Source organism: Drosophila novamexicana, unplaced genomic scaffold (assembly GCF_003285875.2).
Source record: "Drosophila novamexicana strain 15010-1031.04,08,12 unplaced genomic scaffold, DnovRS2.1 tig00000689-arrow-pilon, whole genome shotgun sequence".
NCBI lineage: Eukaryota > Metazoa > Arthropoda > Insecta > Diptera > Drosophilidae > Drosophila > Drosophila novamexicana.
In genome coordinates this window covers 376,724-399,673 of record NW_020824818.1, presented here as the reverse complement: position 1 = coordinate 399,673, position 22,950 = coordinate 376,724, and the positions used below count along the sequence as shown (strand labels likewise).

The 22,950-nt window shown below is 39.5% G+C and overlaps 2 protein-coding genes and 1 long non-coding RNA gene across 3 annotated transcripts; 2 read left to right on the top strand and 1 right to left on the bottom strand.

The window, feature by feature from the left end:
- Nucleotides 1-5,606: 5,606 nt before the first annotated feature.
- On the bottom strand, nucleotides 5,607-6,352 carry LOC115763214. Its single transcript, XR_004017887.1, has 3 exons — nucleotides 6,271-6,352; nucleotides 5,990-6,174; nucleotides 5,607-5,918 (listed from the first exon to the last, which is right to left on the bottom strand). It is a non-coding gene; the product is annotated as an uncharacterized LOC115763214 (long non-coding RNA).
- Nucleotides 6,271-6,846, top strand: LOC115763213 (protein Diedel-like). Its single transcript, XM_030705682.1, has 2 exons — nucleotides 6,271-6,657; nucleotides 6,723-6,846. Exons 1-2 carry the CDS (start codon nucleotides 6,326-6,328, stop codon nucleotides 6,748-6,750), a joined length of 360 nt encoding a protein of 119 aa, XP_030561542.1. The 5' UTR covers nucleotides 6,271-6,325; the 3' UTR covers nucleotides 6,751-6,846.
- A 7,119-nt stretch (nucleotides 6,847-13,965) lies between these two features.
- LOC115763232 lies at nucleotides 13,966-15,058 on the top strand. The gene is made up of 3 exons (XM_030705708.1): nucleotides 13,966-14,049; nucleotides 14,221-14,782; nucleotides 14,856-15,058. Exons 1-3 carry the CDS (start codon nucleotides 14,002-14,004, stop codon nucleotides 14,912-14,914), a joined length of 669 nt encoding a protein of 222 aa, XP_030561568.1. The 5' UTR covers nucleotides 13,966-14,001; the 3' UTR covers nucleotides 14,915-15,058.
- Nucleotides 15,059-22,950: the final 7,892 nt, after the last annotated feature.

Genomic DNA, 22,950 nt, shown 5'->3' with positions numbered 1-22,950 from the left:
AGACGCTTTGAATTTCGATCAAGTTTTGTTTTTCAAATTATCGATTATTTGCCGGGAATTGATGTTCAGTTTGACTTTTCGATCATATCTCAAATCGCATAAGAGCTAGATATACCAGAGGGTATGCAAGCTCTAGTATAGCAGACCAATATAACAAATTGTGTTTCATCTTCATATATCCCAAAAAAATGTAATTTGTTGAATTAAGTATCCTTACTCAAGCGCCGAGTATTGTATAAAGATGGGACTATACCACTGAAGGTTTTCTGGAAGGAATACATTGTCGGCCTTAAAGGAAAAGGAAACCTGCGAAGATTCTGTGTTTTTGTATGTTCGCAAGTTTGAATGCCTATCACGGCACTTAGGAGCTGACTTTAGGATATCTACCAGTCGATCACTCTGGGAAATATTCCTTTTACGGCTTTCATTATCTGATGTACTGTTAGAGGCCCAATTAAATCTGAAAGCATTTTTATTTCCTTCTGATTAAAAATATTCCACAAACAGTTTTTTGCAGCTTGTTGCGAGAGTTCAGCCTTTCGCTGTCGGCTTGCCAGGTGCTTCAGCGAATTTGTCTGAATTTAAATGCAATGAAATTAATGCGCATTTGTCTGCTGCTGCTGCTGCTGTTGCATCCTCATTAGTATTTGTCTGTTGCACCTTTGTGCGAGCGTCAGTACGAAACGATGTTTGCATGTTCCGCTCTCTTTGACTCATTCTCTTTTTCTCTCTCTCTCTCTCTCTCTCTGATTCTCATCGCCGTGTCTACAGCATTCCAGGCACTCGCACCAGCTAAACGTCGACAACGCTTCGTTTGACTCGAATCGCGTATACGCCACGTTGCTCGTTTATATTTTGATCCCGTGCGTTGCCAGTTTGAAATCCAATTGCCATGAAATTATACAGTTGTATAAATGTATCTAACTAGATGTGCGTGCCACATTTGCCACACGTTAAGCGAAACGTTGCAAAGGTCCTGCGTTGAGGCAAGCTTGCAGTTGCAATGAACTCAATGAACCACACAATTCATAATTGTCGCTCAAAAAGTTATCCATGAGTTTCAGCTGAAACAGACTGCAGCTACAATATATTAGGAGGCATGAATTCGGCAGACAGAGGAATAGCAGACGAAATAATCAATCGGTTTGCCGATGTGCAACCGAATATATATTGTAAGCAAAATTCAATAAAAAACCCGGACCTCGAGCCAGCCAACTATATTATGATACCCTCTAATGTTTGTCAACAGAGTGTAAAACTATTATTGACTATCATAGTGCAAAAGGTTTAAGAACTGTTGAAAGCTCGCCTTAATATATAAATGAACAATTTTTTTAACTAATTTTACTTAAGATGAATCGTATAATCAGCTTCGAGGGCTTCACGAACGTTTAAGTGTATATATATATATATTTATATATATATATGTGAGACAGCTAACAAGTAAAAAGTGCTGATTTAGTCACATGTCCTTAAGGAAAGCACTTGCACGAGTTGGTCAATGCAGTAACAAGTGAGATTTATGTGCTTTATGCCGCACATTAGCGCATTGTCACCGCACTCGGCACACTTTCAATAAATTAGCCCGAGGCTCACACGGTCCACACTCGAGTGAAGTCGACTAATGCGCTTAGCGCCTTTGTTGCGACATTTTGGGCAAAGCTTTGCAAGGGAACGCACGGCGGGCAGGCGGTAAAAATCCGCCATAAATAAAGGATAACAATTTGTTAGCCTGCAACAAGTGGCAAACTAAATCAACAAAAGTGCGAGTAGATTTCGGCCAAGAGCACTTCGACTCGCACCTTCTCGCTCTTTCCCAGTCTCTGCGTCTGTGTGTGCTTGTATGTGTGTGCTTGTATGTGTGTGTGTGTGTGCGTGTGTGACTACACATGTAATCTAAAGCTGGTAATGGAGAACGGTACGAGCCTTAGCTTTGAGTATGGCACGTAGCAGCAGGTGGAACTGGCGCTGATAAACAGTTATCTGTGTTTACTTTAGCAAGCAAACGTCTGGGCGCGAGTCCTTGAGTTATGGATGCTATTTTTTGGCAGGATACTAAGCGAACATTTTAAAGATTCCAAGAAACAGTCAAATTTTTTTTAAGGAATGCCTTCGTTATTTTTTGTAAACATCAGAGTTAAGCTTAGAGATGCCCCGTATCCAGAATGACGCGACCTTAAAAATATTCGAATTTCGTCTTATACACACACACTCAAAAGTCCCTAGGTAGGAAACCCAAAGTTTAGAATTCAGAATATTCCTATATTTTATGGAAAAAAATTCTCCAATCGGAATCTCTAGTGCTAATAACCTCCTCGTTATGCTCCAGACCTCTTCTGAAAATCGATACTTATCGATTTCATGAAATGAGGCAATATTTCAAATAAAATTAAACTGCAAGAGCGTTAGGAATCGGGTTTTGATGATGACATAGAATATACATTATAAATAAAAAAAAAAAACATTTTAAATATAAAAAGGTTTAAAAACAAAAGTTTTTAAATTTAACTTCATGCCTAATGCTTAAATGCTTAAAAATTCTTTATATGTTTTCGATTATTTCTTCTTTTAATTAAATACATTTTCCTTTATAATTGAAAATTGATGCTGAATTCACAATTTACATGAGCAAGAATTAGTAAAGTTGGGTGGTCTTTAATACTCATTTCTGTTTTCTCAGTGTATAGGTAAGATGTATAGAGGCAATGGCAAAAGTGAAAGGACAGTTTTTGTTTTAAGTACATTTGACTTTGTCCTTAAAACCGCAACAAGGATAGAAGCTATTCGTCCTCCCAAACTCCAAGTAATAGCTGAAATTAAGCCTTCAACGCAAAGTGTCCCTTTTTTCCGTTTCCTTTTTTTTGTTGGTAATAACATTAATGCAATTTTACGCACACTTTAGCTTTTTATAATCCTAAGGAGAATAATCTTAAATTGTAGCACAAAGTGCGACATTTTTTTTTACTAATGTTAAAAAGTTCTATAGAATATCATATTATTCTTAAACGAAAGGTTTTTCATTAAATCATTGATCGTATTGTATACATAAAGTCTTGTACAGCCGTGTTCTTTCAACTAATCGAAATTGCCGGTGGCAATACCAGAGGTAGGGCTTATTCTATGCTAGAAAAAATAAGTTTCCATCTTTTACAATAAGGCTTTAAATACCGGCCTGTGGTCCTCTAGTTAGTTTCAAACCGGAAATTCGTTGCCCGCTTATCAACTGTGACTGTGGGCGACAGGAGGCAGGCGGCGGGTGCGGACTGCGTAAGAATTCCTTTGAGTCTGTCAATGCACAATCGACTGAGGGTGCAACTGACACATGCACAGCAGCAAAAGTTTCAGTAATTCGCTTCATTAAGTAATTAACACGCTCATTATAATTTAATTAACATTATTGAATGAACATACACACACATGCACACACAATGCCATATATATAATTATGAAATATTCCCTATTAAATTTCTATATTTTATATAGAATCAAATGGAAAGTGTAAAAAGCATCTATAGGCGATGAATATTTACAATTCCCCAATCATTGAGGAAATGTTCTGTATTTGACGCACACCATAAAAACAAGAAACCCGTTTGCGACCACGAAACCTCTCTGCGAACTTCGGCACGCCGAAGATTTAATACCCCTGTAGACATTTCCCTTGTGCAGATACCTGAGAATAGTGCAGCTCGAAACTGTTGAGTTTCTTTAAAATATCTTTGAAACCAGAATATTTTGCTATATAACTACCAATCTTTCCTATATGATATAGTGGTTCAATGTTGATAAGATTTTGATTATAAAACATAATGGCTGCTGCGGGAAAGGCGAATTCAAAGAATTCCGATGCCAGTAGAGGGATGTACATTTCCAAATAAGTGAAATCTTCCTTAATAATTTTGGGTAACCAAACGTACCTAAATTTACTTTCTTACTTTCCAGTACTATTTCCAGAATATCTAAGCCAAAAAAAACATTGAGGGTCCTATTAGAAATACATCTGTCATGGGATATCTCTCCACAAATATTCTGTTCAGATAGATGAATATTTCAATTTCATATGCGCTCATACAAATATTTTCGAAAATGTATTATACGCCGTTCAGATGGTAAGTAAAAACTTTCAATATAACGATTTTCCGCGTGTCCTCTTTAGATTGTAACAAGTAAGAGGTTCTAGTCGGGAGCTCCCGGCTAGGGGATACCCTGAACCCTCTTCTTCCAGCATCAAATGCAAATATATATCCTATTCTAGAAGCTACATGTTAAGTTTGGTGAATCTAGCTCTTATTATTTACCAAAATTGCCCAAACAACAGGATTTCGATACAGATGTTTATCGATTACTTGGAAACGGGCAAGTTATCGATTATCGGAAACAAACTGGATCTGCGCAGGCACAAGGAGGACCCCATCTAAAATTTCCAGTCTCTAGCTCTTATAGGTTCTGATATCCTTGCGTTCATACATACGGACGGACGAACGGACAGACGGACAGCCGGACAGCCGGACAGACAGACAGACAGACATGGCTGATCAAGAATATGTTTACTTTATGGGGTCGGAGATGCTTCCTTCTGCCTGTTACATACATTTACATTTTGTACAAATACAATATACCCATTTTTAATGTATCAGGGTATAAACCCGTGGCTCTTGCGCATCAACTTTATATTCTTATATCCCGTTTTTGTGTACAATTGATGCTGTCAGTCAGTCAAAGGAATTTGATGCAGTCAGTCAGTCAAAATCTTTCTTTTATATTGATTACAAATCCAATTGCAATTATTATTAATTTAGTATAGTAAGTATATTTATTTAGTATCGAACGGTATATCATAATTGCATTATTTCGTAGATCATTCAATTTATTTCACTAAATATTATTGGATTTAACACAAAGCAAGTCATACTTCTAGAGTACTCTATAAAGTATTTATTCATGTTTTTCTATATTTGCATCCAATCTCGCAATTGCAGCAACGTCTATCGCAGGTGCTTTTTCCGCAACAGCGGTTACGCTTACCACACGGTAAGTGAAGGCATACATGGCCTGATGGGATGACATTCGGATAATATTCGCACGGGTGACCAGACAATGGGATATATTTCAGCTCTATCTTGGGGCAGCAACCCGGTTTATTTCCCGACGACACTGCTAGAAACAGCAGCTGGCATAATATTACCAGCAGCCACGTATAAGACATAATTTCTTAATAAAAAGAGTTCCCTCAAAAAGAGCTGTGGCGTATATTTCAAAATAAAACAAAGTTTTGCTTGACACAATTATGACCTGTAATGGAGCTGTGTTGTGTGACGGTCACGCTTAACTTAATCAACTGTATTAATGTACTGCGAATCCATGGTGCCCCTTGCGACTGTACAAGCTTTTCATGTAAACTTATTTATAAATGCACTGCGAGTTCTCTTGTCAGAGGTGCCCTAGTAGATGATACCCAGTACTAAAGCTGTCAATATCGATCATCTCTGGCATCGATATTTTCAATCCTTATTGTCCCTCTTAATCGATATTATGGACTTAAACGTCTTAACAGATAACACTGGCAACCAAACCATAATAAAACGATCGATGTCGGGTGTGAGTTATACTCAAAGCCAAATATAAAAAGATTTAATATGAATGCTTAAAAAATATAATTAATAATGGCTTCATGCTGGGAATTACTAATTATATTCTTATAACAAGTAAATAGTATATTATTAAAACGGTGTAAGACTTTGAAAATAATCATGTCGTTACCTTTAGCCAAAATAAAGGTGACGACATGATTAGGCGTCAAATTGACGACTTCATTTTAATGCTAAAAGCGCATTAACTGATTTTAACAGGGAACATTTAAAATCATTTTCGGTATTCTGAACTCTTACTATATTTTGAGCTCGTATTAAGTGCCAATCCTGAAATTACAAACTAATCTTTCTAGAACTCACAACAAAAGAAAAAGGAGAAAAAAACCTTTCCAACTTACCGCTCTTTGAGTTTGGTACTTTTCATTATTTTACGAAAAGTTTGTTTTCCGTTTTTTTTTTTTTTATTTTTAATAAAAGGAACTTCGAATGCATGTCTTCTCAGCACAGCGCTGAATACAGAGTATCTTCCAAAGTATCCACTATGATAATATTGGCCATTTGCAACAGGCACCATGAAGTGTCTCTATGTAAAAAAAAAAATAATTTAATTATTTGCCCGTCACAGAGCGCTGCTTCAATATAAAAGTCGATTGGTGCAAAAAGAATTTGCTTTTCTTACTAATCGCAGTAATCGCTCCAAATTCCTTCCGAAGTAATTTTTTCAAAAAGCTGTGATGAGCAAAGTTTGGATGTTGGTATTACCACTAGAGCTGCTCTTTATTGTGTCGGAAGCGGCAGACGCAAATTGGTATCGGAAGGATTGCTGCCCGTCAAAGGAGTTGACTTTTATGCCTAAAACAGATTACGCATGCGAAAATATTCCGGGTGCATTCGCAAAAGACGACGTATGTGCTTACCAGCCGTGTGGAAAGAAACGCTGTTGTGGCAACGGCTGGTGCAATATGTACTGCTGCAACTGCATGGGGGGATGCGAGGATCAAACTAATATTAACTATTTTTTGCGTCACTTCCAAAAGTGTTGCATAAAAGATGTGATTGCAGTTCGGTAACTAAGCTTATACCTTAATTATAATTAATTTTATTAGTGCTTATTTACATGAACTTTACTAGGGACTATAAACCGCAGAGGAACCTTTAAAACAGTGCTGGAAATATTAAGTCGCATAGAATGCATTTGATCCGAGGCAAATCTTGAACTCAATAATAAAGTGTGAGATATTTGTTCTAAGCGTAACCATATAATTCATTGGCTACAGAACTACAGTGACAGCTCTCTTGAGCGGAATGCGACTATCGGGCAACTATATCTTTGTCCAGATTCTTAATCGTTTCGCAGAAAATGTCTGCTTGAAAGGCCTGACCGCATAATAGGAGTGTAAAATGAGCTGGAAGCTTTAGTTTTATTTTCATTCGATGGACTAATGCTCTTGTGGTTTTTAATATGTATGACAAATAAGTATAATTTTTAAAATGAATTCCGTGTGGCGGAATTGTGTGTGAAGACCTGATCAATGTCGAAACCAGTTTCGCAAGTATCCCAACACATTGAGATTTTAGGCATGGCTCCTTATTTTGTACTTGCATCAGCGTTTTCCCACGACATTTACACACGGATTCCAGTCAGAGCCTGTCAATCACAAATCAGTCAATGCGCCAACGACGAGGACGACGACGAGCACGACATCGTCGCCAACTCGTTTGCATACAAATTACAGATGCAAGTCGCATTTGATTGAAAACAATTTGAAATGATATCGCACTCATCCGCATCCTGCGCCCCCCGCCACTGCTCGTTATCGTCTCGGCTTTGCCTGGCTCCAGGCACGTGTCCTGGCCTCAGTTGTAGCTGTTGCCGCCAAGTGGCTCTATTTTATTTTGCCACTGCTCTGCATTTACCTTCACAAAAGGGCCAAATCATGTGCACACTTTATTGCTTTTACGTGCGAATTGTTTGTGTTGGCCCATAAAAGATATAAACCAAATTGCTCCAGTCCAATCCACAATCCTCAATCCGCAGTCCATGGCGAGCGTTTCATTTCATTTTCAGCTAAAAGGGAACGCATTTCACATCAGCTTTCCCTTCTCTTCAGCCCGGTTGAGTTTAGCTGCATTGGAATGCACCTCGGCACCTGGTCAGTCCTTTGCGAATACCACGACTTCCATTCCCTCCCAAGAGTTAGGAGTGCAGCTAATCAAAGCATTTGAAAGGTTAGCCAACGCCTGAATACACTTCTCTCTCTCTGGTTCCAAGACTTTTTATACCTCGTGTTGAGAATGGGTAAAAGGGATATAATTATTTTTTAAATACTTATGTAGCAAACGGATGAAAGGAAGGAGATGAGCTGAATCCATCTAGTCAAGGTCGAAAGTCCGTCTGTTTTCTCTTGACATCTCCTGCCATTTAGATTATATCGATAATAATCGATTTTGAACATCATCATTTAATCCTAACTCGGATATTTTATGAGCTAGATACACCAAACTTGATACGTTGGTAATCGTTTGTAAAAACAATTTTTCTTTTTGGATGCATCCACGGGTTCTCAATAAAATAAAACAAGTAAGAGGTTCTAGTTGGAGCTCCCGACTAGGGGATACCCTGAACCCTCTTCTTCCAACATCAAATATATATTTTAGAAACTATATGTCAAGTTTGGTGACTCTAGCTCTTATTATTTGCCAAAATTGCCCAAAAAACACGATATCGATACACGATATTTTTATCAATTGATTGGAAACGGAGTAAGTTATCGATTATCGGAAACAAACTCGATCTGCGCTGGCACTAGGAGCACCTACATCTAAAATTTCAAGTCTCTAGCTCTTATAGGTTCTGAGATCTTTGCGTTCATATATATAAGGACAGACGGACGGACGGACAGACGCACGGACGGACAGACGGACAGACAGACAGACGGACAGGGCTAGATCGACTCGGCTATTGGTGTTGATCAAGAATATATATACTTTATGGGGTCGGAGATGCTTTCTTCTGCCTGTTACATACATTTGGATTTGGAGCAGAATGTAGAATAGGTGTTAATATCTCACATAATGGATACCTTCCTCAATTTCCTCCGAAATGGAAAAGATTCATTATTAAAGGTAGAGACTAATGCTTTGTTATATACACACAGCTGGGTGCTATGTTTGTGACCTGCAAATATACTGTAAGGATCGGAGTATAGACAACGATGCTAGAAATGAATAATTTTTGGCTGAGAGAAGAATAAACATAGCCGCCGCCTGTCGTGCATAGTTTAAGGCCAGCTTGTGTATAAGTATACGAAGAATTTCAAAAGGGTTTGACTATCTATTCCATCTATTCGCTGGGTACAAAGTACTTTCGAGTCGGGCACTGCCGACTAGCTTACTCTAACTTGTACTAAGTATATCGATGTGCATCCCGCCCCTTCCAGTGTTTCAATCGTATATTGTGCGTTCCACCCAGATGCAAATAATTACCAATATGAGGTGTCAAATGCCCACACAGATACACATACACACACACACACACACACACACACACACGTACGTCGCATCCTTCGTTAGCTATAGTGGAAAATTTGTGTCGCTTGCACTGTTTGCCAATATGTTGCCGGACAGGTGAGCTGCTGTTGTTGTCCTTGCATGTTCCGCTTGCTGTTGCTGTAAGCGCTCTAATTGTTGTCGTCATTGCTGTTGTTGTTGTAATCGCCTGTGCGCCGTGGATTGTGAGCTTGTAAATAAGCCTTAATTATTGCTATGGCAGCCATAAAGCTACCACACAATAAACATGCAAATGCAGTAGCCGTCCCATCTCCCGCCCCTCGGGGGATGTGTGATAAGCCAATTTGTTGGTTTTGAACCAGCCACATCGGCGATCTAAACCAAACGCTAATCACGGTCAATTTGACTAAGACTCTGTTAAATAACAAGAACTTGCCCAGTAAGTGTTGCTTCGAGCAACAAGCAAAGTAGAAGCTTCGATAAGGAAGTAATAGATTAAAGAGCTAAGTAAGATCTAATCGTGATGGAGCGACAGGGAGCGTCGATCTTTCTTTTCATCTGACGCTGCGGCTGTGCTTCCACTTTCCAGTAGTATTGTCCAATTTCGGATGAAATGTATTCCAAACGTGAACTATTCAGTATATGCCATTCGATTGCCTACCAAGTTTGGTATGTTTAACTGTAAACATAGTTTAGCTGTGCTTTATGATCTACAAGAATATATAATAGTTTTCATATATTCGAGGAATCTTGCAAAGGAACAGACACAGTGCTAAGTAATCGACCTTAGCCATAAAGAACCATAAAAAAAATTGTTTTTAAATATTTATGCATATTGCCAATTGACAAATTACATTAAAATTCCATTTAGCTGAACGTGGCAATTTGTTTATAAATTAGATTTAATTATTGAAATTTGTAACTTGTATTTTGAGCCAACTACCGTAAAGCATTTAAATGAACCTGCACCAGGGCTCGGCTGGCCGTCACGTTGTCATAATTAGAACGTGCCGTGCGCGCTGCAGTGAGAGCCACTGCAGCACAGGGCACACATAAACGCTCATCAAATCCACTTAAACTGGTAATGGCCTGCGCTGCTACAGATCCGCCACGCCCCCAATTGGTTTTATTTGCCATCAACAAACAGCGAAACATGCATACGACGCGTTGCACCGTTGCATAGCTGATTGTGGCACCCTCTGCCAATGTGTGTGTGGGTGGGCTTTGGTTAGTTGGCGTTTAAGTGCCGCTTGGCCCGGCCAAAGGTGCAATGGAGAGAAGCCAACAACAGAACGATGATATCCAGGTCCGGCTATTTGCCTGCTGCGGAAACTGGGCACAGGCGGCTGATGCTGGCGCTGGGCTTTGGTCAGTTCATGATGACGGTCGGTTCATGTGATTTTTGCACTGATTTGCGTTTAATTGAATTTTGCGTTTGACACAGCTGGTGTTTGGCCTCACGAAGCTGCCCAGCTCGCACTTGGCCCGTCAATTTGCAAGCCACATTTAATTACGTCGAAAAGGAAGGGCAGCTAAAACATGTTGAGCCTACTTAAAATGATTACGAGCAGGCACTAAACGAACAGACAAACTCCGTAGCATATAAATCAAGGCGGATGCCTTTTCAGTGGCTGGTCAATGAACCGCAATGGGTAGGCAACAAAAAAGAAAGATAAAAATAGGCAAAGGCGGCAAGACTATGTTCCTACTCCTGCTTGGTCTATAACCATTAATGATGTGGCCTACAAGCCTCGATACGAACGCGAGTACGTGCCTCAATGCCACAGCAGCAGTTTCCTAGCATCCTCATGGGAGAAGCTGTTGCAGTCTGGCAGCAGAGCTGGGCCTACTCCCACGCCCACGCCTGCCAGCCTGCACGGAGAAAACAGTAGAAGAAATGCGCGAAGCGGAAACAACTTAATGACGCGCGGCGCTAATGGTTCACTTAAGCACCCACATAAGTTGCCCGCGCGCTCCCAAAAACAGAGCGATAGAAAAAACACACATAGAAGCGGCTGCCTTTGGCACCCCGAAACGTGAATACACTTGCCAATATAAATTAATTGAATTTATAGAATAGAATCCGTGCTAACGATTACTGCCCATAAAAAATGATTATTAAAAAAAAACAGACTTTTCTATAGTTGAATATATGTCATTGAACTTCTTAGATTAATAAAGGTGCATAGTTTCATCTCATTGCAGATTAAATATCTGCAACGGCCAGCTTTGTTTACTAAGTATATCTTTTAGTTGAGATTCCTTATACTTCGTTTATGGAATTCGAATTCCATGAAACATGGAAGAACATTATAATCGTTGCAAAATTGGGCTAGGTAAACAAATACTACAATATTGCTTCGTTTTTTTATAAGGATATTCAATTTTCGATACCTAGAATTAAAATATACTTTCTTATTCCCTGTATTTACTAAAAATATTGATAAATTTGGGCATATTGATAGTATGAGTTTAAGAAGAGGAATATCCTAAATAAACATTCTAAATATACCACTTGATTTTCCATTTTTCTGTGTGGACGCCAATCAGACAGATTACTTCTCTCATGGATATATGTCGATTATAAGTTTCTGAGATTTGTATAAGTATAAAAGGGTATCTTCTAGTCGGGCATCCTTGACTACAGCACTCCTTCGTTTTTTTGTTGTGCCCCATTACATTTTAGAGGCGTCGCAGGCTTGTGGGTGTCACTGTGTTGTCGTTTTCCCGCCAAAATCGGCAAACGGCCTCTACCCTCCACTCCGCAGCCTCCGCAGTACAGTTTGCCTTCTGCTTCTATGCGTACTCCAGTACTTGGCCTGGACCGGCGGCTGCCAACCCTCCGCCCAGCTCCGCTGACGTCGCAAAGTAATAATTTCTCGCTAATGGTGTCCTAAATTGTCAAGAAATATGGAACCATTTGAATGTGGCACCCCCCTTCAGTCACAGCGTTTGGGTGTTCCTCCCGGAATGTGTTGATATATGTATATATATATATACATATATATACATATATACATATATACAGTGAGTATATATGTACATTATGGTATATATGTATGTATATGATAAGGAACGCTGTTGCTGAGAGTGCGGCTTTTAGTTCGTTTGTGTTCTTGACTTCCGGTTAGCCTGTCGACTAGAAATGTCTTTGTTTTCTCTTTTGACTGCTTTTATGTGTGCTAAAAAGAAGTAGGCGTGTCTCAAGGGTGGGTGTGCATCAAGTGTACATGTTTTTGACAACTCAAAGTACAATATGAAGGCTAACCTACTGGTAAATATGGGCCAACAGTCATAAGCAAAAGCTTTTTAGTAGAAGCTCCAAAATCGAAATTTAATGCAGATCGATAGAGTGCTTTAGTGAATTGCACTGAATAACATTCTAGTCATTTTTAATTACTGACCCACATGCAAGATCGTCCTGTCTTAGAATTTGTTATGCTGAGATTTCAAACGAGGAGAGGTATCATATTTGATTTTACCTGTTTCACATATCTAATAAGGACAGTCGACCAGCCAAGACTAGTTAAAAAGAATGCTATACCTAATAAGTTTTTCGGCTTATTCCTATTAAAGCAGATCCCGGAAAGTGCAAAGAACACTTGTTGCACCTTCAGCTTTAAGTAGACAGGCAACTGCTTAGCTTCTCGTTTAACGAGGTCTCTTTAACGTAACGTAAGCCCGCTACGTCACGCATACGTATCATTGAGTTATCCACAAGAATCCATTGTTCTCGTTTCTTTGTCTCAGAGTTTCGCTGTGGTAAATACCCTCAAAGATGGCATCGCATTCATCTTCAGCTATTCAGACAGACAAAAGTGAAAGACGAGAAAAAAATGCCAGTATTGTGTGTGCGCGTGTCTCTAACTGTGTGTGTGTGTGTTGAAGCATTTATGCCAACACAGACGTAAAAAATCTGCTACTTATAAATTATGTTTATTTATTTATTATATTTTTGAAGCAGCTGCGCTCAACTACGCAGCATTTTGTTCAAAGCTGCCGCTCGTCCTGCTGTCAACGAGTGTCCTGGCTGGCTACTGGCATAACAATGCTTTCGCTTTGTCTCCGTCCTTCACGATTTCTTCGTTTTCATAAATCTGCAGAAAGAAAGATGAAAAAATACGTTGTACAAATGTTGTTGACAGCGGACAAACAGACAGCGGACGGACTTACAGGGCACACTCAAAGCTGGCCATTTGGTAGGAAGAAAAAAAAAAAGACGAGGGTAGCCTCAAATTGGCCAAGCTGGCCAAATTTCGGTAGTTTGAAGGAACCCAAGGCGTTTATAAGGCATTTGTTGCTAATAATGTTGCCGATGTGACAAATACGAGTACAAAGCCCATCACAGGATCTACATAATGACTCCAGCAATAATATCGACCATTTCTCACTCTATTGCGATTCGCTAAGCGAATATTAAGCACAATTAATCTAACTTCTAACATGCCCAATGAACTTTATTTATCTATTCATTGATATCATGAGACATATTCGAATGCCAGCTAGCTTTAATATTTATTGAAAGGCATAATGCTCTATTTCTTAATGCTACCTAGTTTTCAATATATTTATTTACCCCCATTTATTGCTACTTTAAAATAGTTCTAAGGACATTAAATTTATTGTAAAGGTTAATGAACCCAAATTAAAGCTGACTGAGCTCCGAATGAGTACAATTTTCAAGTTCTCTTGAATAAATATTAAATAAGCCTCTATAGTTAGCCTTTATTGAAAGTAAGATACTTTGACTTAAAGCTCAAGGCTCTATTAATCGTTTTTTTATGCTTTCTTTAATTTGACAACTTCATTATGATTACTTAATGTTATCTCAATTTTCCAATTTTTTTTGTATCTTTGCAAGAAAACATCTTAATCATTCAACAGAGGCTATAAGGCATGAATGAATTCAATCATTTCTCTCAACATGTTTAACATAAAGATGTCTGTGGTAAGTTGCCATAAATCTTATGAAAATTGAAGCATTATTTTGTTTGTTTGTATTATTTTGTTGTACTTTTTGTTTGAGTGATGGAATCGAGATAGGCCATTGGATAGGAATATAAAATTCAAATTTAATGTGTTAGGTTAAATTTAACAAAAAACTTGGTTTTCTGTTTAGAAAATGGCAGGCAACGATGTTCTGATTGTTTCACCAACGAACGTCAAGTTTCAGGCTCCATTTCCACACTTGCAGAAGCGTCAACTGAGCCTGCTTAATCTGGGCGCTCAGCCCATGGTATACCTAATTGACATTGCGAATGAGGCACTATTCCAAGTGTTTCCCTCCAGCGGCAAGGTGGCTGCCTTCGACACCACCGAGCTAAGCATTTTAATGCAGCCGGCAGCCAGAGATCAGCCGGACTGTAATTTAACAGTTAAGTACAAAGTCAAGTCAGTCCCAGTTGAGCCTTCGAAGGAGCCAGACCCTGCAGAGGATTGGACACACGCACAGACAACTGTAGTAAGCATTGCGCTGGAAAATTTCGTGGAGAATGAGAAGGAATTGCTCAATATGTTCGGCTTAGACGGAAATGCCAAGACTCTTATTAAACTCATGGAAGAGCAGTATCAGCCTCTGTGCAGCAAGTGCAGCTTAAAGCGTATCCATCGACCTCTCAAGAAACAGAGCTGGTTTAGCCGCATGTCGTGGCCGCTACTGCTGGTCTTGCTGTCGGTTATGGGTGGGTCATAGCTACATTGTACAAATATGTGTATGTGCTTGGCAAACAATTTTTTTTGTTTTGATTATTTTAGTTTACTTTGGTTGGGAGTGGCTTGGACTGCTCAATCTCAACTCGGAGACGGTCTACTGAGAGGGAGACGAGGGGCGTGGATCTGTGACAATAATGCAAATCAATATTAAATTATGCAAATAGAAAACTATGCCTCAAGCAGCTGCATACGAGTCTCCCCAAGTCACGTGTTCTCAAGCAAACCACGCAGAGTTTGATAAATCAATCATACGCGCCGTTGGCTGCGGCTTTAAATCAACTTGCCGGCTGTCTGGCTGATTAACTTAACTGCCGTTTTATTAGTTTGATTTCGAAGTGCAGCTCATTCAGGCCCCTAAATAGCACACTCAACCACATACGTACACACACACACGCACACACGCACAAAACACACAGACACACGTATACGGACGTGTGCACACCAAGATAGATGCTTGGATTTATTTATAAGGCAATTATTGCCGCAATTAATTTCTGATTGCATTCTAGACGCGCATCGGCTATTTTATACGGCTGTTGACCTAGGTTGTTGTTGTCGATGCTATGGTTATGGTCCTTGTTGCTTGTGCTGCTGCTGGCATTGCAACTTTAATTAATTTACGCTTGTCTTGAGCCGTTGCTTTATGATGCCAATTAACATTTTGTGTGGCAATTCAATTTGTGTCCACTCGCCATCAAAATTCTAATGCAAATCCCTTGAAGCGGCAGCCAAACTACAAATTGATCCCCCGAGGCATTACGCTAAAGACCTTTACGTTGCCCTCGTGACAGCCAATTCATATTTATTTTATACAATTTGCACAAAAATGAGCCACGACACCAACGGGCGACACACTGCACTGAAAGCACTCAAAACGCCTCCAGCTCCAGAAAATATCCCAAATGACTCTTTTTCTGGCTCTCTGCATTCGCTTTGCCCTCTTACCAAGCCTTTTGTTGGCATTTTTATAGCACAGCTGCGAATGCAACAAGATAAGAAAAGTGAAATACTTGAAACAGAAAATAGTTAAGCATTGCGCTTTGGGGCGGTGGCTAGTTGAGAGCCGGGCAGTCATTGTGAACTTGTTACGAGCTGATTACAATCCATGAAGATTGTGAAATGTGGTTCATAAAGAGCACTGTTCAAGCCCAAACAACGAAAGATGACTTAAAATGAGATGTTACCTTTGTTTTACTGGATCATAAACGTGTCCACAATCTCAGACAGTTCATTCGTGAATCGGTTCATAGTTCGGACCAATAACAAAAGGTTCCGTTCAGATTTGTTTTAATTTCCTTGATCCGAACCCTTTATTAATTTATTTAATTTTACATATTTTGATTTTTGATATACCTAATTTTTCTTCTAAAAATAATTCTTAAAATGATCTTTAATAAGTAAATATATGGCTTGTCTGAAAAAAAAAAAAAAGCGACAGTTCCAGTAAGATCATACTTAAGCTAAGACACTCAACCTGAAGATGTTACTCGTAACTCAGCCAAAGGAGGTAATTGGAGTGGTCAATCGGGGGTCATGTGTCCAGTTGACAAAATCATAGACCAGAATTCAATTTGGTGCCGCAATTTATGCCGCAGAGAACTGAAGAATCGTTTGCTGCATTTCCGTTTTAGTTGTTGCTGCTGCTGTTTCGCTTTATCACAATCAGAATTTATGTGACATAAGGAAGTGAATTTGGGACTTTGTTCTGCCCCAGCCTGCCCCACGCTCAGTTGATTGTATTGAGAAATGAATGAAATTAGAATGTCTGATGGCATTTTGAATTGGATTTCGGCATTTGTTTTTTGCGTTTCCTTTTGTCCCTCTCAACTCTCCTCTCTCTCTCTCTTGGTCTCTTTCTATATCCTTTTTGGCCTATTCGTGCTTGTTGCCATGTTTGCTGGCCAATTTCAGGCGACACCGCAAGACAGGCCACAAAATGGCGTCCTGGCTTTCCCCTGCTGCCCTCGAACAACCACAGGCCCATATCCTGTACCCGTACTCTTTCGTTACCGCTCTTCGCTTTTGATTGCTGTTGCATGTCAAAGATTTTGCGAGCCAAATGAAAATATTTTGTTGTGCTACACTGCAAAAAAAAAAATATATATATGTAATAGTTGTAATCGATATTCATTTAAATATCCACTGGAAGCACAAAATGGTCCAGCAAAATTTTAAATAAAAATAAGCAATCGGAATTGATATTAAAGTATACAAATGTAAAACAGTCTCAGTGTATGAGATTGAAGTTGAGCCAAAAGTACGACATTTTGAAGCGTTACGCTACAATGTCATAAAACATTATTGACATTTCAATTGCAAAGCATTTGTGTGATACATTCCGGATGGCAGGAATAGCAACCGGAGCAGAAGTGTGAAGAGAAGTCCAAAAAAACAGTCGCAAGCTAGCCGACACATTTCCCTATCGCCTTTTTAACCCTGTATCTGTATCTATAAGGGAACAAAATATATTCTAAAGCCTTGCCTTGCTGCGAGACTAAACAATGTATATATATGTGTGTTCAGCATCGTATGCTTGAAAAATGCAAGTGTTGAGACTTTAGGAATGTTGAGAAACAATTGAGCTAGAGAGTCGGGGGTACTCTTGGTCCGACACTCCCGAAATGGTGTGGTTTATGTTAAAGAATTTCGTGTCTATTTTGTCACGCCGTTTGTTTTAATCAAACCTTAGAATTTTTAACTATACTACCCCGGCTGCCCATGCAACCCCTTACGACTCATTAAATTGTTAAGACAAAATGTTGAACTGTTTTTGTTTGGGCTCTGGGCCACCTTTGATGGTTGAGGCACGAAGCGCGCATAAAACCTACAAAAGCCACAAGCCACTGAACCCATTGAAAATGGGTATATTGGATTTGTGCAAATGTATGTGACAGACAGAAGTAGACTTCTCTGAGTCTAGTTGAGAAAGGGACGTAGCCTCCCACTTCATTCCGATTCCCTATTTAGGCATTGAAAATGTCAAAAAGATCACATTATTAAATTGAAAGTTTTATAGGAATAAGTCCTTAGTCTTCCTTAAGGAGGTAGATTCATAGCCGCACCATAAGCTGCGTAGCTTGCATCATGCCTGCTAGGAGAGCTAAAAGCTAGAACTTTGTCCGCTGAGTTCAAGATATTTACCAGTTGGGCATACCCGAGTAGATCATGCTGATTTTTTTTGTTAAAGGCAAAAGTTTTACGAGCTTATCCCAAGAAATAAATGCGAGTGAAGAACACGTTGAAAACACACACAAAACACGTGCCAATAACCAACAACCAAGAAACCCAGAGGCAACAACCGTCAACCGGCAACCATAACAACAGCAAGAAACAACTGCGATGGGCGCATTAAAACCTGCGGCCGAGCCGAAGGATACTGACTCGGGCAGAAGCCTCCGAATCTGAACAGCTGGCGGGCCGCGATAGGCGATGGCCGATTCAGGTGGAAAAAGTTATAAGGTGCCAACGGCCGTAAAAGATGCAATCAAAATCAAACTGATTTGTCTCCGGGGAGTGTTGCCAACTTTTATGTTTACGAGCAAGCCATAGAATCTTCAAAATGCAAAAAAGTTGCAACAAATGTGGCAGGTTAACGAACTGCAAATACTCTATATTTGCTTAATGTAGGTGAACCTAATAAGTATAAATATATATTATTGCATGTGCAGTCAAGGACAATTCAATTGAAAATATTCTCTAATAAATAATTGTTTTTACTACGTTGATCTTTTTTTTCCTTTGAGCTTTTATACTTTATTAAATATAATTACTAATTTCTTTTCGTTTTAGTCACATCTAATACTGTTAATAATACATATATACACAGATATAATTAGATTTTTAACAAAGAGATTTGGTTTGTTTTTTTCCATAGCCTCATGTAACTGGGCTTTTGTATAAGTGCTTAGTTTGAGCTAAATTTGAGTAGTTTCTTGAAAGCAAGCCTTAATCAAATAGTTTATAGCAACCTCCGCTCCCGTTTGCGCCACCATAATAGTAAACGGAAGGCATTTGTATTGCTGGCGCACAGGAAAGGGGCTACGCCCGTTGAACTGGCTTTAATTAGACAGTCGTGAAGTCGGTTAAGTTATGGGCTGGCAGACGAGGCTGCTGTGCTTTGGCCTCGGGTCGAGTCGTGAAATTTATGCGTTAAAATTGCATAATTTCCAGACACGCACACACACACACAGCTATACACCAAAAGTTTGCACATAAATTTAAGAGTCAAGGTAAGAGGGCAAAGTTTTGACTGCCGTGCCCCCATTTGCTGCATGCCATTGGCCAATGGCCACTGTCCCTGGCCTCGTATTGAATAAAACACTTTGTGTTTCTGCCGCCTCAGTAGTGTCTCTTGATGCCAGCCATCTGCAAAATACACAAACACACTCACACACACACACACACACATGCACACACACATATCTACGGAATACACGCACACGATTCGTTTTTAATTTCCTGTTTCGGTTGCACCTTCTCCGATTGCTGTCGGCTTCAGTCTGTTCTTTTGTCGCTCGCTTCCCCACTGCCTTTCTCCATAGTTTTCCCCCAATTGCATATATGGCCAACATTTTTGTATTTTTTATACCCTGCGCCCATTGAAAATCGTCGAGCAAGGTATAATGACTGTTCATGTCAATGTATGTTACAGGGAGAAAGTGACTGCTCCGACTCCAAATTGTATATATATTCAGGATGGATCAGAGATTTGAAATTTGCAGTGTTCATTTTTAAAACGCAGAAGAAGAATTTCACATTTTTAATATCTTCTCCTAATTAATCATTTTATCATATTTAATCGATTAAGATAATTTCACTTTTCAACTACCTTCTGCTATTTCCCAAAACTGAAAAATGCTGCTAGAATGGTAGTTGAAAATTTAATAAAGATCGAACTATAAATACGGAAGTATTTGGGCAATGGGAATAAGTTAGGGCTCCTGTGTATATACACTACAAGTGTACAATAAGGATACGGCTTACTCTAACATACTCTCTCAAACCTGCAGATTCCCTGGAAGTTGTTCGATTTCGATTATCTGGTGTTTGAAGTAAGCAAAGCAATGTTTTCCTCACATTCACCATTCAATCTTTACTTCCTCCAAAATGTATCACACCTACAACCATTTTATTATAGTTAAGAGGTGAACCTGGTACAGCTTGTCGCTTGGCTTAGGGTATCTGGTAGTCGGGCACTCACGACTAAAAAACATTTGCTTATTTTTGACTGTGGTATTTTAGGTGATTTTTATTTTGTTTTTCAACGCGGGCGCCTGTCTAATAGTTTTTTACTGCAACTTTATTTAGTGCTCCCTCTCCGCACTCTCCCCCTCTCATTCTACGCTGTCTATGACATGGCCCGTTGGGCGCCATCCTGCCAGCTCGGCCAGCTACGCCCCTCCCTTTTATTTCCATTCAATTTTCCCCGGCAACAGTTTTTTCGTGCACCATTTTTGAACATTTTGCAATGAATTTCGTTTGGGACAGCGTCCGTCTGTCTGTCCGTCGTCGCTTTGTCTGGCGGCGTTTTTATGAAGATAAAAAGCTCAGCGATTCGGCAACAGCATTGGCATTGGTCTAGGGCATGGCTCTGGGCCGCCGCTTATGCCCGGCTGACGCCTGTGGCTAATAGTGAATGGTAAGGGGGGTGAGGGGGCAGCCTGAAGTGTGCTCTGCGTTTTGTTTTGCATGAATTGCAATAATTGTTTATTGGCAACAATGGATTTAAATTGTTATCGGCTGCAGCTGTGAAACAATTATGAATGCAGAGCGAACGAATGAAGCGAATCGAGTGAATCATGTGAATCAAGTGTGATTGAATTGCGCACTTATAAATTGCAAAATGTTATGATATTTCAGAACATTTGATGCCAGATAATAAAAAATCAATAGCTGAACTTGTCTTGTGAATATGAAATTATATATCTGTATTACATACATTAATTACTGATAATTAACGAATGAATATACTTCCCATAAACCTACAAAATCGCCAGCAGTTCAACCACAAGGGTATTTTAATTTCAGTATGCCTACAATAACAGTTCTTTCTAGCTTAAATGTAATACCAACACATTATACACACACCTAATAACATGCTCTTTTAAAATGTTTCTTAATTTGAACAATCAACAAAAATACAGATTGTCATCTGTCTTTCGATTTTCCGATGAGGAAAATTGATTTTTGGCAGGTGTCTAGAAATGATGTTGTTCAATAAGTTGACAAAATCTCCAGTTACCCAGACTTCAATATATTTTCGTTCCTTATGAACGCATGCGTTATGAGCATTTGCAACTGTCGTGCTGATTCTGCAGGAATATTTGGATTGCTATGCTTTTTACTTTGTGGCATCATTTTGCTTTTGCCGCCTCTGTTGTTCCTATAACAGGTTAGTTTCCTGTTGATATGAACAGGGAGATAAAAATAGCATTGTTTGTCAGGTTTAGGACGGCAACCAAACAGTTTGTGGTTGTAAGTCGTCAACTGTTGCAGACTTTTCTATTCATTTTGATATGCTTGCCAAAACTGTGCTGTGTGAACTATTTTGTCTTTTACTAACCTCCCACAGTACCTGAGGTAACATTTTTACTTGGTGACAGTTTTAGATTTTAAATATGTTTTCAAATTGAATTTTACCTGAGCAAAATTTTTTTATTCTTTTAACAGTAGACATATGTTATTGCTGATGTTATTAAATGAAAAGAGAACAAAAGCATAATAAACATCGTCAAAGGCAGCCGCCGTAGGGTATTCTTTGAAATATGAATTTCACAAGGTATAAAAAGTATAAACAAAAGTAGATTAGATATATTATCTTAGGATTTTTCATACACATTCTTCTACGAGTTATCTATTTATTTAAATATAAATATTCATTTAAATAAAAATTTTCATTTCCTGCTACTTGAATCATTTATTAAATATATCTTTTTAAAATCAAATAGTTTTATAACTTATATTAATGTTTAACAGTATCTATGGGCAAAAAAAACCTATCTGTAAAAATTGATGAAGAACGATTGCATATAGGACGTGCTCAAATTAATGCATTGAAATGAAGAACAGCTCGAAATCATTGCTCCTCGAAAACATGAGCCCCGTTTTAATTAAAGCCTAATCCAAAGTTCAAGCTTTCAAGCGACCTCTTCATAGCTAATAGATCCGACAATAAACTGATTACGATTTGACGGTATTATCCCGTCTTTGGCAGCTGAAATGTCTGGGCTTTCAAGTCTGCTTGGTGAACATTTTTGCGTTTGTGGGCCAACTGAGAAATGCCAATTGGCAAGGGCGCTGGATGCGACTTGAAGGCGGCTTGCCAAGTATAAAATAAATAGCAAGGCTGCAACAACAATTTGGAGAGAAAATCAAAGTAGAGCAGAGCGGACCAGATTCTGGCGCATATTTTTGGCAGGAACGCGAAATTAATTATGCGCGGCAAAAGAAAGGCTTACCGCAGGACAAAGACACCGCATGCGAGCACCCAAAAAGTGGCATGGGCTAATAGGGGCGGGCAGGCCGCAAGGAAGCGCTGTGCCGCGTCAGCTGCCGAAACGGTAGCATTAAATGAGTGGCAGCGCCGGCGTCGGCGGCGTTCCAGGATTATGTTAAATTTAGCGGTGACACAGACACTTGGCAAAGGTTCTCACACAATGGCGCAATAATTGCGCAAGACTTGCCGGCCGACGAGAAGCGTGGGGGAGGGGGCGTGTCAGGCTGGCCGCCATTAATTGTGCAAAGTCAGTGCGACTGAATGTGTCGTCCCTGGCAGCTGCACGCCTCCCTTGCGGCTGGCTGTCTGCCCCAGGCAGAAGTCAGTGCCAAGTGGCAGATGCCCTGCTCAGTGCCAACTGCGAGTGTGAAGTGTAGCAGGTGTGGGTGTGGATGTGCGGTATGCGTTGTGGGGCAGGGAGTGAGCTGGGGCAAGTGCAAAATAATAAAATGGCCAAGAAGCCGTTCCCGCTGCTTCGACTCTCATTTCGTTCCATTTTGCTTCGTTTGGTATGCCATAAATTTGATGCTATTTTTATTGTCATTTTCATTGCGCGCTCTGTGAAAATGTTTGTTTAATTTACGACTAAATCTCTCTCTCTTTCTCACTTTCCCTATCTCTCTCTCAGTTTTTCTCTATTGC